Below are 16,299 nucleotides of genomic sequence, written 5' to 3'. Positions count from 1 at the left end.
ACCGGTATCAGAACAGCTTGGAAGGGCTGTGTATTAATGGTGGGCTGCTTCTGTCTTAAACTGAGGCCAGGTACAGATGTTCCATTTGTATTGAGAGAGGCCAGGCACAGATGTTCCATTTGTATTCCCTGGAATAAAAAGAAGAGCATACAGGTATTGAAGGCCTGCCTTAAAACCCAGGACAGTCAAGACTGGCTCAAATGAAATGTCTGCTTAGAGCCTTAGATACTGAGTACAAACTGCTTCAATTCAAATTGTGCAAAATACATACAAAGCTTGCCTATTAGGGGCGTGCGAATCAGGGATAGTGATACGATTCATTGATTCAGATCACTGTACCCGATTCGGTTTGGCCATATCCAAATCTGAAGATTTGATGCTGATTTTGAAGAATCAGCAATTTGGCGATAGACACAACTTTAAATGTTTGTTTTTTTACATAACTTGAGGTACCAGGCGTGCCGCGTGAACACTGCAATGCTGGGGCAGATGGAGTGTCCCACAAAGCCTCCCGGGTCCTCTGGGAAGGGTGCTGGGGTCCCCCTTCCCACACCCACCTGGCTCGGCAATCAGCCACAGGGGTTCCCTGGGTACCCCCACAGACCCAGGAGGAAACTGTCGGCAAACCAGAGGGGTGTGAAGTGCTTCTGGTTCACATCCGGGTCTGCTGCCGAGCACGCCGAGGAGCCCCCCATGCTTCTGTGGAGTGCTGCATCCACCCCAGCATCTCAGCATTCACGAGCCACCTGGTACCTTGAGGTATGTAGAAAAAACATTTAAAGGTGTGTCTATGTCTGAATCGTTGAATCTTTATGAATCTCTCTGAATTGGTTCTGAGGGTTCCAATTCGATTTGGAGAGATTAAAAGGTCTCCTGATTCAATTTGTATTCGGAGATTCAGCCACTGAATCGACCTGAATCTCCGCTGGATCGAATCGGGGACCAAAGCTTCACACAGCCCTACTGCATATCATCTTTTTTTTCCCCAATTACTATATATGTTGCTACAATTTTTATGGCTGGAGTGTAGATTATTTCTTGACCTAAGTTTCAGGTTTTGAAAGTAGAATAATACTAATGAGAGAAAATGTTGTATTAGCTCAAGTGTCCGTATGTTCAGAGCTGTGTGTTGAAGGATGGTAAAGGATTGATGTAAATAAACATCTGAGAAAACTAACAAATGGTTTTATTTCAAATATAGGTACAGCCATAGTGCAGAAGTGCAAGTGCGACTTCAGTTCTTGACGTGTGTTTTTTCAACTTTAGGATCACCAGATCATTTCAGTGAGTTTTTCATGTCACCAGACATTTAATATCTATCTTTCAAAACTTGCAGTTAAGCACATTTACTTCTTAATAATTTAACCTTTTTTTTTTTTTTAAATGGCCTTGTAGATTGTTTTTGTAGCATTGAACTGAAAGTTAGGAGTTTGATAATCTGTTTCCAATTATGCTACATCAGGTTATTTACCTTTGCTATGGTCCATTTTTCATACTATTGAAATAATAATTATTATTTTTAAAATGGTATTAAATTATTAGAATAAGGATAGTAATGTGTTCTTTAAATTGTGCAGGTATTGTAGGATTTCAGCTTTGTCTGTAAAGATACGTTGGATGTAAAATACTAGACGAGTAAAAAGTATTTTTTTATTATACTATTACAGTTTGAGAGAGATGTTGTATGAAATCATTTTCAGTTTACAAGCAATTTGTTGGAATGGTGTCTTGTATGTAAAATTATAATTATATTTAGTGACATTGAAATAACCTTTTAAAATGAAAATAAAATGCTGGCTTTGTTGATTGAGTTGATGTATGACTTTCTGGTGTTTGTAAACCTCTGAAGTTGGGGGGGTGTGCGCGCGCGCGCGTGTGTGTGTGTGTCCAAAGAAAAGTGGGCTGGTGAAATTTATCTTTTAGTAAAACTGGATTCCCTACAGCAGATTGAGATCAAGGAACCTTTCAGAGAATATTTTGTAGGTTACTATAGCAGTATATGCTTTGCAAGACCAAGAAGTTAGAAGAGTTTATATGGCAATTGGAAACAGATGCAGGCAAATAAATTCTGAACGTTGATGCTAAGTTTGAACCATTTGCATTGCTTTCCTGAAAACAATTAATAAATACAAAAATATTATTGGAGGAGCTCTTCTACTTCTGTGGCATAATAGAGAAAAAGTCTAGAGAATAGTCATTCAAGCTAACCAATTGCTTTCCGTAATTTGTGTTGAATCTTGCTGATGATTCTTAGAAACACCTGGACAGATGGATAAGCAGGTTTTTCAGCAACAAGAAAATCCTGTGCAGAATCTTTCAGAAACATCAAGGAAAATTCAACTCCCATGTATAAGAACAAATGAAAACGAACAATCGGACCAAATTTCTACTACTGGAAATCCTATAGTAGCTACTCATAGTAGCTCCTTGAGTAGCTAGGATCAAACAATAAAAACTGCCATGAATGAGATCCCAAGTCACATGATTCTCCAGTACTGCTTCTCTTGTATTTAGATAAGGCAGCATCTGCTGGATGATACACTGTGCTGCATATCCAAACTGTCATGTCAGGTTTCTGCAGATTTAGTAATGCACTCTCCTGAAGTTAACATGTTTCATTTAAAATATTTTAAAATATTATGTTATTGGTCTCCTGGAAGAATCTCTACTGTTACTTACAGAAAGAATATATAACCCATATGGCCTACACCTAGATTACAGGGGTGAAAAAAATGTATAGTCTCCAGGTGGTTCTGCAGTTGCTTGCCAGAGCTTTCTAAATAACATTTCCCAAAAAGTTTCATGTTAGATATAAGGTAGTAATTAGTAAGATCATCAGTATTAAGAGACATTTTATCAGCCACTTGGTTTCACTCCCGAGCATCTTGCCAAGGAAGAAGTGATTACACAGTGCATTCCAGAATTGTCATTGTTTTGGTGGCCATGAAATACAAGGTTTCATTTTGCAACTTATGGGCCATAGATCTTCAACTACATAGAGCAAATCTTGCAGAAAGTGAGAGAAAATATTGCTATTGTTACCTGCTGGTGTGGTACTGCTTCTGCAGCCACAAAACTGAAGAATCTAACCCAAATCTGTATGTTTATCCAGACATTCCTCAGCATGAGGAAAATGTTAATTTCAAGTCCAAATGAGGATTGTCTTTTGAAATTGTGCTGCTGATAAGAACTTCATGGATTCCATGGTGCAAGAAAAAAGAGACTGGTAACAGTCAGACAAGCTTATAACTTGAAAAACTCTCTCTGCCATACTACAAGTGCACTTGCTGTAAGTGCATTCTACAAGAGCTATACTATCTATGGCATTCTTGACTTCTTCCCGTCATATCTTGTCTGTTGTAGGTTGATTCTGTCCATGTGATCTGTGAGAGTAATAAAGGCATGAAGGACATTTAGGATCCATTTCCTATATCAGTTGTTAGAGGAGAACATATGACTGGCCCCAGCAGTTATTAGATTGAGACAAAAGAGGAAGGCAAAAATTATTGTAATATATGGTGCCAGTGATAGAAGAGTTTTGATATGTTTCCTTGAAGAAATCTGGAATATAACCAGCACTATAACCAGCTAATTAATGCACTATGATGAAAGTTAAATTCACAATTGATGTCATCTTGAAGGAAGTAATGGTGAAATCCTGCAAAGTATTATTTTCAACCACAATCTTAATTTCCAATTAAAAAATGAAGTCCAGAATATAGAAGCCACCCCTGTTTTTATAGGTGTAAGATCCCAAGTCAGCCCATGGGAATAAGTGTTTGTATAGTTACTGACATAACCAAGAATCAAAAGTGATAGCACTCCTTTGTTTCCTCCAGTCTGCACAAAAGTTCTGGAGAATGGGATGTCCATGGTGAATTCTTTGGCTGCTGGTTTTTTAAACTTTTCAGCTTTACAAAATGTATGTTCCTATTTTAGGTAGAATATTTGAATTTGTTTGCTGTTATAAAGGAACATTTTAAATATTTTTTTTTTGTTATTTCTAGGGTTGAGTTTAGAACAAGTGGACATTTTATGGCACTGTTTAGTAGAAGATTCTGAGTGCTATGATGATGCACTACATTGGTTCTTAAATCAAGTACGAAGTAAAGATCAGCATGCTATGGGAATGGAAACCTATAAGCATCTTTTCTTAGAAAAGGTATAGAAAAAGAATTTTTGTTTGATCTGATTAATTTTACTTAGTGTCTTCATCTACACCAAAATGATTTTAACATATTTAACATTATTTCAGTGGGGCAATCCTTCCCTTTTTGCAGCTTAGGGGGCTCACATGCAATGGACTTATACCTTTGCATGGTAGGGGAAAAATATTTAACGATCCATTCCTGTAGAGTCTTAGAGTCAACCATAGAGTCTTAGTGGGTGTGTGTGTGGTGGGTTTTAGAACAGGACAGGACAGGACTGTACTGAGGAAAGACAGGCTTTTCTATATATGATCACACTATTTCTGTCTTCTGTACATGGGAGCAAAAGGGGGATCAGTATTGTAGAACTGGCCATGGTGCTTCTTTAACTGCTTTACTGACTTTTAAAACTCATTTTTCAAGCTTTCTCATGTTGCCATGCCCTCTGTTCTAACCTAAACCTCATTGGCTTGTAACTTGGTGCAGGATTGCTAATTAAATAACAATTGCCTGTTATAAAATCTTATTTTTTATCTACTGACTTCCTGTCACTTTATTATTATGGCATATGGTATGGCTTATGCTTCATTTGTCATTGAAACTGGGGAGATGGGAGGGGGAAGAGTGCCATTTCCCCTTGTTTTTTTTTTTACCCTCTTGTTTTGACTTCCTTTAACCTTAAACATTTTACAACCTCAGCCTTCAATTTATGAAGGAAGTTAGATCTTTTTCTGAAGTACTTATATTGACAACTAAAATCCCATGCTTCCAGGATAGATCATCTAAACTGAACCGTATTATTTTAATCTGGGAAAAGTAAATTTTACCCCTCTACTCATATACCTGGAAATTACATCTACAGGACTGAAAAGTAAATTTCTACTTTGTTCTAGACTTTAAGTTTCCACAAATCTTACAGTATAAATCAGCGAGATTCAAGTGATGTTTTGAATGATAAAGTATTTGGCATAGTATGTTGTTTCATTTTTGCTTTTTATGCTACCTACTTATAAGTAGGTACAAAGTGCGAACTGCAAAGTAACAAATACTGTACATCTAGATCTGCGATTCCAGTAACTGTCTCCAGGCATCATAGTTACTTTTAAACTCTGAAACAGAGTACATTGCCCAATCAGCCTATTGTTGACAAACTGCTAATGATATAGTATTGAAAATGTTTTTGTCCCTTCTAAACTGTTCTCAGGGCCAAGTGGGATGGGTAGAGAGCAAGAAATGCACAGTGGAGTTATCAGTGGTTTGATTTTTATGTAAAGTTCTAATAGATTTATATTTCTTATTGAAACAGTTTGACTGACTTAAAACTTGTTTGTTTTGAAGATAAGTGTTTTGATTCTTTGTGCTGATAGAGTAAATGCCCTGAAATATTGTCAGCTTTATCATTGTGAATTTTCTTTTCATAATAAAGCAAATTTATTTATTTAGATGCCACAGCTGAAGCCTGAAACTATTAGTATGACTGGTCTAAACTTATTCCAGCATTTATGTAACTTGGCCCGATTGGCTACCAGTGCATATGATGGAGGTTCAAACTCAGAGGTAAGTACGGACTTCATGCTACTATTGCCTTTCTTTCTTAAGTTAATTCTCTGTAAATGGAATACCCTTAAGAATAGTTGGAATGATTTTGTACTGGGGGCTGTGCATGGTGTTTTGGGAACACTGAAATTGTGGATGGTACTCCACTTTTTAGAAGGGGACGGCATGTGCTCTCTTCTAGCTGATGTGGAGATGAGCAGAATTGTGACTGACTCCTCACTGTGTTCCTTGACAGGACTGCAGTTGTGTGGTTTGTGGGGTGTTTTTGATTTTTATGAATGAAGAAAGGGGTAGAAGCTACAAAGAAAGCGTTACCTCCATGTGTCTACTCCCCACTGTCTATGCAGCTATAGTTACTTACACTCTAACCATAAATGTAATGTGTTAAGTAGCATATTTGTTTCAGAGGGTAGATTAGAGTAGGTCTTATGATTTACATTCAGTTAATAATAAATGCAGGGTAGGTGATGGTCTTTGTACAGTACTTGTGACCCTTGTTAACAGTAATTTTGACTAGAAACGCACCATAAAGTAATATATCTTATATTTTATGTAGTATACTGTAATGTCCTTTTGGCTTGATGGAGGTGCTTTACACACACAATATCTCAGAAATGTAACTGCATTTGGGATGGCATTCAGTGACCTGCTGTGGTGTGAAGGGGTGTAACAGCAGTTGAGGAATACTGTTTCTTTAGGAAAAAAAAGTGCACTGGGCAAAGTCTTCAGTCAGATGCAGGTAACTGAGCAAGGGCTTGCTATAATAGATTAAGCAACCAGGGAAAACTGAAGATAGGGGCCACTGGGCTGTAAGTAACTCCTGGAGAGCGGAGTTGTGGCAGTGTAGAGACCCAGCATGGGATATGAGGTTATGCTAGAGATTGGTGCATTTATATTTGTTTATATTTGTGTTTTGTTTAACTGGTGGCTTGGGAGTGGCTATAAGGGGCTAGTCCTTTTCTAGGAGGATAATCACAGAATCATAGAAGTAGGGTCTGAAGGGACCTTGTAGATCTTCAAGCCCGAACCCCCCGCCTGGGTGGGAGAAAAAGACTGGACTCAAATGAGTCCAGCCAGGTAGTCATCAATCCTCTTCTTAAAGACCCCCAGGGTAGGAGCCAGCACCACTTCCCTAGGAAGTTGGTTCCAGCTCCTAGCCGCCCTAACTGTGAAGTAGTTCTTGCGGATGTCTAATCTAAATCTACTCTCTAATAACTTGTGTCCATTGTTCCTTGTCATACCAGGGGGGCACTAGGGGAAACAGCATCTCCCCTAAACCCTTCTGGTCCCCCCTAGTGAGTTTATAGACAGAAAAGCAAAGACTTACCATTTGAATGCAACACATTCATTTTCTCTCTACAATGAAAAAAGACTTGTTAGTCAAATAAAAGAAAGTTACAGTAACAGATATACAATGATCGGGGTGCACCGATAGAGATTTTTGCGGGTGATACCGATAGCTCATTTTTAAGGACTCATATCAGCTGATACTGATTTGATTTCCAATACCCAGCCCAGCAGCGTGGAGAGCTGCCTCCAGCTGGTAAGTCTGGTGTGGTGGAAGGGGAGCGAAGGGGCTGGTGGGGCAGATCAAAGCCCCCTGCAGTGGGGGAGGGTGTGGGGCGGGGGCTGGGGCTCAGCAAGTGCCCCGCCAAGGCAGGGTGGGAGCAGCATGGAGCTGCGGACCATCGGGGAGGAGGGGGAAGGTAGGAGGCGGCTTGTGCTGCTTGGCCAGGAGCCACTGGTCCAGCACTCGCCCGCTTGTCCAGCGGCTCCTGCTGCTGCTTCCACTGCTTATCTGGGAGGGTATGGTGGGGGGAGGGGTGTGCCCCTGGATGTACACAGGGTGGACTGTGCCAAGCTCTTCCCAGCGCAGTCCAACCCTGTTGGCAAGTGGCTATGGGGCGGGGGGCTGCAGCCACAAATTTGCCATGGCCCTTTCCCAGCACAGCCCCACCCTGCTGGCAAGAGCTTGGTGCAGCCTTGGTCCCAGCCCACCCCGCACAGATCTGGGGGCATGGGTCCCCCCGCTGCCCTGTGCCTTTCCAGACGAGTGGCTGTGCTCCTTGTCACCAGTGGTACACTGCAGCTGCACGCGTGCACAGGCCATTTATTGGCCAAATTATTGGCCTGATATCGCCGATTTCCGATATAGTAACTTTTCTTTATATCAGTGCTGATCCGATATCAGACCAATGTATCGGCAAGCCTCTAATGATGATGAGAGCCTGAATGAAAGTTTTAGCAGATGGACAGGTAGGGAAAGGCTGGAGGTGGTGTAGACATGTCATCAGTATCTGCTACTGTAACTTGATCCATAGTTACCGAGCTTTTTTTGTGGCCCTTTCACCTATTTCTCTTGTTCAGGAGTGCGGTCAGAGTTCTGTTGATGCCAAGATAGAAAGATTAGCATCAAAGATTGAGGCTTTCCATCTCATTATATATGCCTTATATAATGGCTTGGGTATTAAAAAGTGTACCATCATCTCTTCTCCTAGACTTACTGCTGTAAACTCACGCCCAACCACTTACTGGGTAGATAGCTGAATTGTGTCAAGGCTTCTCAGGGCAGTCTATCTGTCTGATCCCACACTTGCATTTGTTTCCTGCTTCGGGGTATCCAAAGTTGCCAGCCTTTTCAACCTACGAATCTAAGTTGCAGTAAGGGAGGGACTCGGCCAAGTCAGTGGATTTTATGGACAAAGTTGAGTTATCCATAGTACTTTGAGGGAGAGATACAGTGCAAAATGTCTCTCTGAAATAAGGAAGAGGTTTTTCCTATTTGTCACACATCTGGGTAACAGCTTTTTAATTTTTCTCCGTAGTTGTGTGGTATGGACCAATTCTGGGGCATTGCTTTACGAGCACAGTCTGGTGATGTCAGTCGAGCAGCCATCCAGTATATTAACTCCTATTATATTAATGGTAAGAATTCTCAGTTTTACTTGAACCAAGGTATTAAAATGTCAGGAAAATGTTACAGTTTTTATGTTGTTTTGTTGAAATTAATCCTTTTAAAGATGCACAAACATTTTTCTTTTAAATGTAAGTACAAAACTTAACTGTTTTAAGTTCAGTGCTTATGTAGATATTTAATATTGATCTTGTAGGTAAAACAGGTCTTGAGAAAGAACAAGAATTTATTAGCAAATGTATGGAAAGCCTAATGATAGCTTCCAGTAACCTTGAGCAAGACTCCCACTCAAGTCTCACCATTATTGAAAGAGGACTTTTAATGCTAAAGACACACCTGGAAGCTTTTAGAAGAAGGTAAACAAATCCCAAGCCAAAATGTACCAAAGACTTGTAATTATTTTCTTATAATTTGTACTTAATATAAGTTTAAAAGTTAAGATTGAAATTATGAAAAATCAGATTCATTTTTTCACTTAGGTTTTTGTTTTCTGGTGTGTAAAATGGGGGCAACAATATCTAGTTTACAAAGGTGTTTTCTGAGGTTTAATTGGATAAACATGGTTGGCAGAAAACCCTGGTGACACCGATTGATATCTCATGAGGTTGAAAAAAGTGGACATGTTTTTCAGGGTTTTTTATTTTTAGTGGTTGTTTAACTTGAGAAATATTAGGAATATCAAGCCTTATTATTCCATTTTTCTCTTGGACAACTCTGGAAGATCATAGCCATTTCAAGCATTTGATTTAAGTTAGTGTTGGAAAATATGCATTTCTTTTTATATGTGATTTTTACCTACTTCTTAAGGTTTGCATATCATCTGAGACAGTGGCAGATTGAAGGCACTGGTATTAGCAGTCACTTAAAGGCACTTAGTGACAAACAGTCATTGCCCCTAAGAATTGTATGTCAGCCAGCTGGTCTTCCTGACAAGGTAATTAGAAGAGTTCTGATTTTCAAAATGGATTTTATTCCTAAATCATTACATGTCATATTATCTGTTGTGCATTTTGGAAAAAAATATGTATTGTGTTTCAGATGACTATAGAAATGTATCCTAGTGATCAGGTGGCAGATCTCAGGGCTGAGGTTACCCACTGGTATGAAAATTTGCAGAAAGAGCAGATAAACCAACAAGCTCAGCTTCAGGAGTTTGGCCAAAGCAGCCGGAAAGGAGATTTTCCTGGTAAGTTGTACAGTACTCATAGCTATAGCTCATCTTCCATATTTGGGCATTCATATAGAGGGTAAAAGATGCTTCTTTAGGCTATCTGGGGAAAAAAGAGCAAGCTTCACTTTCGGCTTTCTTTACATATGTATTTGTGACCATCAGCAGCCTCATAGTCTATTATTAAATACCTTATTTACTCAAATCCAAGGTGAGGTTCCTTCCACCCCCCATCCAGTGGGGGGTGGGAGGAAGCCCCTTGTCTTGGATTTAAGTACAAAGGGGTGTGTGTGTGTGGGTGTGTGAGGGGCCCATGATTGCTGGAGCTCTGACTCTGCCCCCTCCCTCCTCCCACCTGGTTACTGGCTGACATGATTCCATGCCAGCTGGGGACACAGCACAGGGTACTGTAGCCCAGCATGGAACCAGACTGTTGTTGGCCAATAAGCTGGTGGGGAGGGGGCAAAGTCTGTGGGGGGAAGAAGGGGAGGGGGAAGGCTGCAGGGGGACAGTTACAGGGCAGAGGCTGCAGGTTGGGGGAGAAGAGGTGGCAGGTGGGTCCAGGTGCTGGGGAAGAGGAACAAGTGATGGGAAGCAAGGGATGGGGGTCAGGCTGCATGCCCCACCCATCCCACTCTAGCAGGGGGGAGGGACACATTTAAGGCAACCCATCAATAGATAGACTCCATACATAGAGAACTATAACGATTTTATATATTTTCCATGTTTAGAATCTAGTTACTGGTGTGTTACCCAAATCCAAGACTTTGAATTTGAGATAAATATAGTAGTCCCTTGGCAGTGTTATCATTTCTTTTAAAGATTAAGGGAAGAACATTTAGAACAAGATACATGCATTAATAACAGGTCTAACAGCGAGGTTTTTATTAGGCTGTGGAGTGAAGTAATGTAACAGTTGAAACATTTCAAATGCCTTTGAAATGTGTCAAAGGGCCAGCTATACAGATATACCAAAAGTGGTCCATGTGCTCCAAAATAACACCTTTTGAAATGAGGTGCTACTTTGAAGCGTTTCACTTTTTGTTACATGTGTATGGGCACAAAGGACCCATAGGTCCCCCAGAATCCCACAGTACTCCATTCTCCCCATATTCCCTCCCCCCCAACAACCCTTCCATGTGCAGGGAAGGAGAGCAGGGTGGACTTGACAGCCTGCCAGAAGTCCAGACACCGAGTCTCTGTGGAGTGCTGCCATATCCCCACTTGGCAGCAGAGAGCCTTCACTGCTACCCTCACAGCCCCTGATCCTCTTCCACCAGGCCCTGCTGAATCCTAGGGTTACCACTGGTGCTAGGCACTGGTGACTGGAAAACCCTGCTTACCTCTCTACTCTGGTGCTTTGTGCTCTCCTCTCCTTTCTACCCTTCCCTCCATTTGGGGGGTGCTGAGCCCCTGTCTTTTCCCCCACCACCCTCCTCAGGGCAGTAGAGATCAGTTTTGTAGTGTTCCAGCTGGGGCTATCACAGGGTACGTGTCCCAGAGCTGAAACAATAACACTTCGAAGTGTTTCCAAACCCATTATATTTGGAAAATTTTCAGAAGTTACTTTTGTTTGTGTACCTTTAGTTACAACCTTTTCTCTTCTTCTTCCTTGCTGTATCTTCCCCTTCCCCATTACCATTGTTGATTTTTATTTATTTATTTATGTTTTTATTTATTTATTTGGCTCATTGCCTTATTTCTTATTTACTTTGCAAGCTCTACTATGTGTTAGTCTGTGAGGGCCATGCACTTTTATGGCACTATATAAGTAAATAATAAAGGTTCAGTGTTTATATGGGTCTCACAAATAAGTATTCAGCTTCTAGTTGACTATGAGGATTGCTTTACTGCATCTTTAAGTCTTTTTGCAACTGTGTATTTTTATTATTGATAATCTTGTGGCAAAATCGCTTGCTTGTTTTATTGATGCTCTTTATGTGGAATTTCACTTTGTTCTTGAGGCCTCTTTCATTTAATTGCTTACAGTAGTATAGATTCTGTTGCAATTGTTGCTGTCTGATACTTTTTTTTGGTTAAGGGAGATTTCTGGTGTATCTTCTGGGAAACACATTTGTCTGATTCATACTTGGTGCTATATGTCACCTTCCAAACTTTTTTTTTAGATATGCTTCCTTATAAAACACTTACTGTTGTCAATCACAGTTTTTATTTAATTAATCTGGCCTCTGTTTCTTCTGGTTCCAGGCTGAGGTTATATGTGCTTGAGTATGATATAAAAGCACATACATATTTAAGAACAAGTATCATCTACACTAAGCCAGCTTTTCTGTCTGCTGGCCATCAATATAAGTTTATGAAATTTTTTTAGCCTTACTTTCTTGCATTCATGCCCAGACGATTTTAAATCCATTTTTAAAAGCTGGTGTTATCCATGCACTGGACACTGAGCCTTAGATATTTTGTTTACTTTGGGTTTTCATGAAGTCGTCCTTCTTTCCAATTCCAGATTTTGGAAGATACTTATAACAAAGAAAATATCCTGTTCACTTACCAACTCTCCCAAAAGAGCCATGGAGGGTTATATAAATTATATATATTTTCTCCCCACGGGGAATATATATTATAAATAATAATTATATATAATAATTATAAATATGGGATATTTATATAAAATATTATGTATTTATAATTTTATTGTGATTTTTATAGGCCTAAAAGTCAGAAGATTGAAACTGCAGTCCCACAACAGCTGTAATTTAACCACACATCTATGAAGGAAACATTATGGTTGCTGTAGTAACCATCACATTAATTTCCTTGATTTGTACACATTTTATATTTCACCAGAGTATTAAAATAATTTATTTTTTGCATTTAATACCCAGATTATTAACCATATTGCAACTGGGAGATGGGAAAACTACATATATGGATGAGTGTAGTCTGTTTATTGTTTATGCACCCAGTGTCCTACAGGTAAGCTTAGACATCTACATGACATCCCTGAGTGCTAGATTTTTATTCGCTATTAGAGTTAGCTGACAGATATGTGAAATTATGCAACTAGACAGATTCCTGTTAACTAGGCACTAAATGATACCATGCTCACAGCCTCATATATTTGGAAGAATATATACTTGTGATTTTTGTTCTCAATAAGGCAGTAATTGATATAGTAGCATATAAATTATTGAGACAGCAATATCACCTACCACTTTTAGTCAGACTACACCTTGTTTCAGGGATTTAACACATACAGTTGTATTAAGTACTTATAGACATTAGGGCTGTGCAAAACAGCTGTGTTTTCATTCAGTTTCAGATTCTGCTGTTTTAGAGGATGGTGATTCGTTTCAGTGTTTTGAATCAACGTCCTGTTTCATTTTGGCTGAATCTGTTTCGGAGGTTCGGCTCGGCTGAATCTCCTCTGAATCTGTTTTGAACAGGCTGCAAAACAAGCTTTGCACAGCCCTACCCAGCCAGGTGGGGCTTGGGGCCCCAGCGGAGAAGAGAACGGAGCTGTTGGTGGCTTGAGGGGGAAGGGGAGGGCTGCTGCCCTCTGTACAGGCGAGGAGAACCCTGCGCAGATCTCTGATCCCTGTCATGCGTGTTCAAGGGGCAGGGAAACAGCGCAGAGCGGAGAGCAAGCCTGCTGCTCCCTGCCACCTGACTTGGCTCTACGCAGAGCAGAGATCTGCACCAGGGGTCTCCTCACTGCAGCTGCCTGCCCCAGTGATGTGGGGCTGTGCAGGGTGGGCAGTGCCGGTGAGGAGACCATGGTATGGATTTCTGCTCCCTGTGGTGCCAGGTTGCATGGCAGGGACCATCACTGTGCTGCTGTACGACCTGGCTCTTCAGGGAGCAAAGATCCATGCCAGGGGGTTTTCTCACTGCCACTGTCCGCCCCAGGCAGCCCCATATCACTGGGGCAGGCAGGGTGGGCAGCAGTGGTGAGGAGACCCCCCATGTGGATCTCTACTCCCTGCGGAGCTGAGCTGCGCATCAGAGCAGCAGCATACAGCTGTTTCCCTTCAAGCCCAACTCCAAAATTTTCCGAAACATTTCCAAAATGTTTTGGGTGCCTTCTTTCGTTTCGGAGATGTTTTTTAGCCTTCTGTTTTCGATTTGGATTTGGTGTTTTGGGCACCAAAGCAGCCCAAAACACCTCCAAAATGAAATAGCTGCCAAAATTTTGCGCAGCCGTAATAGACATTCTAATAATGTTTTTCAGGATGCCAGGATCTTAAGTTGCTACAGTTGAGTATGTAGGATGCTAGTAATCTTTTAAGCTCTCAGATTGTCTTGCAAGCACAGTAGCATTCCTAATTTGGTCCCCCTGATCCTCTCAGTGTCAGGTAGGGGGTGCTTTCATCTTTCTCTAGCAGATGGGGCAATGTCCTGTAGCTGCCTACCAAAGGAACTTTTTAGAGCACCGGAGGACTCTTTTTCTCATGGGCTGTCTTGCCTAGATCCATCTAGTGCCTCAGCAGGTGGCTCACACTTACCTGCTTAGGAGAAGGACACGCTGCAGGTGGCCAGGTTCATATTCTGCATTGTAATTACTGCAGCATCCTTTACTTTCGGTTTGGTAATGCAGTCTTTTCCAGATCAGATCCATCTAGAATATTGCTGAAGGGGTCATTTTGTTTAATGTGTTGCTTTGACCTGGCATCATGGTTTGGAACCACTGGTCACTATTTCTCTAACATAACACACATGGGGAATCTTTATACATGCTCCAGGTGTGGGGGGACACCTAGAGTGGCTCTGAGAGTGTCAGAGTGCAGTGTTTCATGTATTCAATGTACCCGTGCTTCAAAATGATGGCAGGGGTGCTTTAATTAAAGCTCGTTTGTGGGCCCTGCAGGGGTTGGGGGGTAGCAGCCCCCATTTGGGGAACTGTGGCCCCTGGGGGCCCAGTTTGTGAGCTGTGCAGGGGGGCTGTGCCCTGCAGGGGACAGGTGACCCACCCATCCTAAGCAGCCCCCCCCATGTCCTGCCCACACCCACAATCCACCTACAAACCCCACACCCCCAAGCCACCCCCACAAACCCCTCACCTGCATACCTGGCTCTGTGGGACAGGAGTGAGGGGACTGGGGCGAAGGGCAGGCTGTGGGTTGAGAGTGAGGGGCAGGGCACTGGCTTACTTCACTCACATCCTGGTGAGCAAAGAGGGTAGGGGCAGCTTTGATTTTTCTGTGACAAAAAAGCCAGAAGTAAATGCCAAACTGTATAGATTTTTAGAATTTATTTTATTAGGATGATAGAGGCACTGGTCCAAATTGTCTAAACATTGTAAATATATCAGTAAGACACTGCCCAACTGATTTTGATTGCGTGACTTTGGGATTTTTCTATTAGGGATTTTGCAGTTTTTAAATGGAGAACACCAGAATTCCTGCTAGTGAGCCAAGTGGCAGGACCCAGGCGGAGGAGCCTGCTCAGAGCTGACACCCAGGACCCAGCTGGAGGTGGCTGACCTCCTGGTTACTTGGGGCCAAGAGGACATGCTTTGACAGTTCAGAGCAGGCCACCACACTGATAACATCTTCCAGGCGATAGCTGCCCAGATGGCCGGGTGGTGGCGCACATGGCAGTAGTGCCACACAAAAGCCAACTGTGCAGCCAGAGGTGCAGATGCCTCTACTGGCCATGTAGTCCCCATCCAGTTCTGGCAGATGCATGTCCTTGGGGTCACATGCTGTCGCTGGTGCCAGCAGGTCACAGCCAGGCAGCAGCCCCCACTGCCAGACTCTGCGGTGGGTAGAGGGTACAGGGAACTCTCAAGGCTGCTTCAGTAGTCCAGCTGGCACAAAGGGTAGTGTCCCCAGATAGCAACTGGCCAGGCCCTGGAAACTCCTGAGAGCAAGTAGCCCTGAGCTACTTGCCAGGGCAGCTTTTTATACTGCTGTGGCCAGCACAGACAGGTTTTTATACTCTAGCTCTAGCTCCCCCTGGCTGCAGGGTTATTTTGCCCCAGGTGGCACAATTTGCCCCACACTAAAGTGCATATCCAGGGATTTGCTCTGCTTCTGTTTGAGCTGCTGCAAGTGCACGTGCCTGCATGTGTGGATGCGCCCTAGGAATGTCATGAAGAGGGTTGCAGAGACATAGCTCTGGGATACCATAGAAGGTGCTTCCTTTCCCTGCTGCTGTTCTCTGTACAGCTGCAGGGCCTTGTGGTGTGAAGTCCAACTAGCTATGTGCCTGGAGGAGTGACACTCTGAATAACTTCACTCAGGATGCTGTGCTACGCAACCCATTTCCTGCTGGCTTCCCAGTAGGCAGTTTGCTCCCTCATTGTAGCAGTGCTGGCCACATGGAAAAGAGGGGAGAATAGAGGGTATAGGACTTTCCCCAGGAGAAACAGCTGCTCTGGCTCCTGGGAAGCTTGCTTAGGGTTCTGTGCCACTGATCCCATTTCCTGCTGGCTTTGGTACCTGTAGTTTTGCTCCCTTATGTCAGTAGCAGCACTAGCCACATGGAGGGGATGGGGAAAAGGGGTTTGGGACTTTCCGCAGGAGTGGCACATTTCCCGAACTCTG

General features: G+C 42.3%; 1 protein-coding gene across 3 annotated transcripts in view; it reads left to right on the top strand.

Annotated features, from left to right (window-relative positions):
• The window catches only part of USP34 (ubiquitin specific peptidase 34), a 242,410-nt gene that overhangs the window by 107,566 nt on the left and 118,545 nt on the right, over nucleotides 1-16,299 (top strand). For all 3 annotated transcript variants that reach the window (XM_090050232.1, XM_090050214.1, XM_090050223.1), the window contains 7 exons: nucleotides 1,202-1,284; nucleotides 4,008-4,162; nucleotides 5,592-5,705; nucleotides 8,531-8,630; nucleotides 8,816-8,975; nucleotides 9,427-9,553; nucleotides 9,658-9,805. In XM_090050232.1, the coding sequence (XP_089906358.1) occupies nucleotides 1,202-1,284; nucleotides 4,008-4,162; nucleotides 5,592-5,705; nucleotides 8,531-8,630; nucleotides 8,816-8,975; nucleotides 9,427-9,553; nucleotides 9,658-9,805 (887 nt within the window). The remainder of the gene's footprint in view (nucleotides 1-1,201; nucleotides 1,285-4,007; nucleotides 4,163-5,591; nucleotides 5,706-8,530; nucleotides 8,631-8,815; nucleotides 8,976-9,426; nucleotides 9,554-9,657; nucleotides 9,806-16,299) is intronic.

Source organism: Crocodylus siamensis, chromosome 1 (assembly GCF_052110815.1).
Source record: "Crocodylus siamensis isolate JL-2025a chromosome 1, ASM5211081v1, whole genome shotgun sequence".
In the NCBI taxonomy this organism is placed as follows: Eukaryota; Metazoa; Chordata; order Crocodylia; family Crocodylidae; genus Crocodylus; species Crocodylus siamensis.
This window is presented reverse-complemented; position numbering and strand designations above follow the sequence as displayed.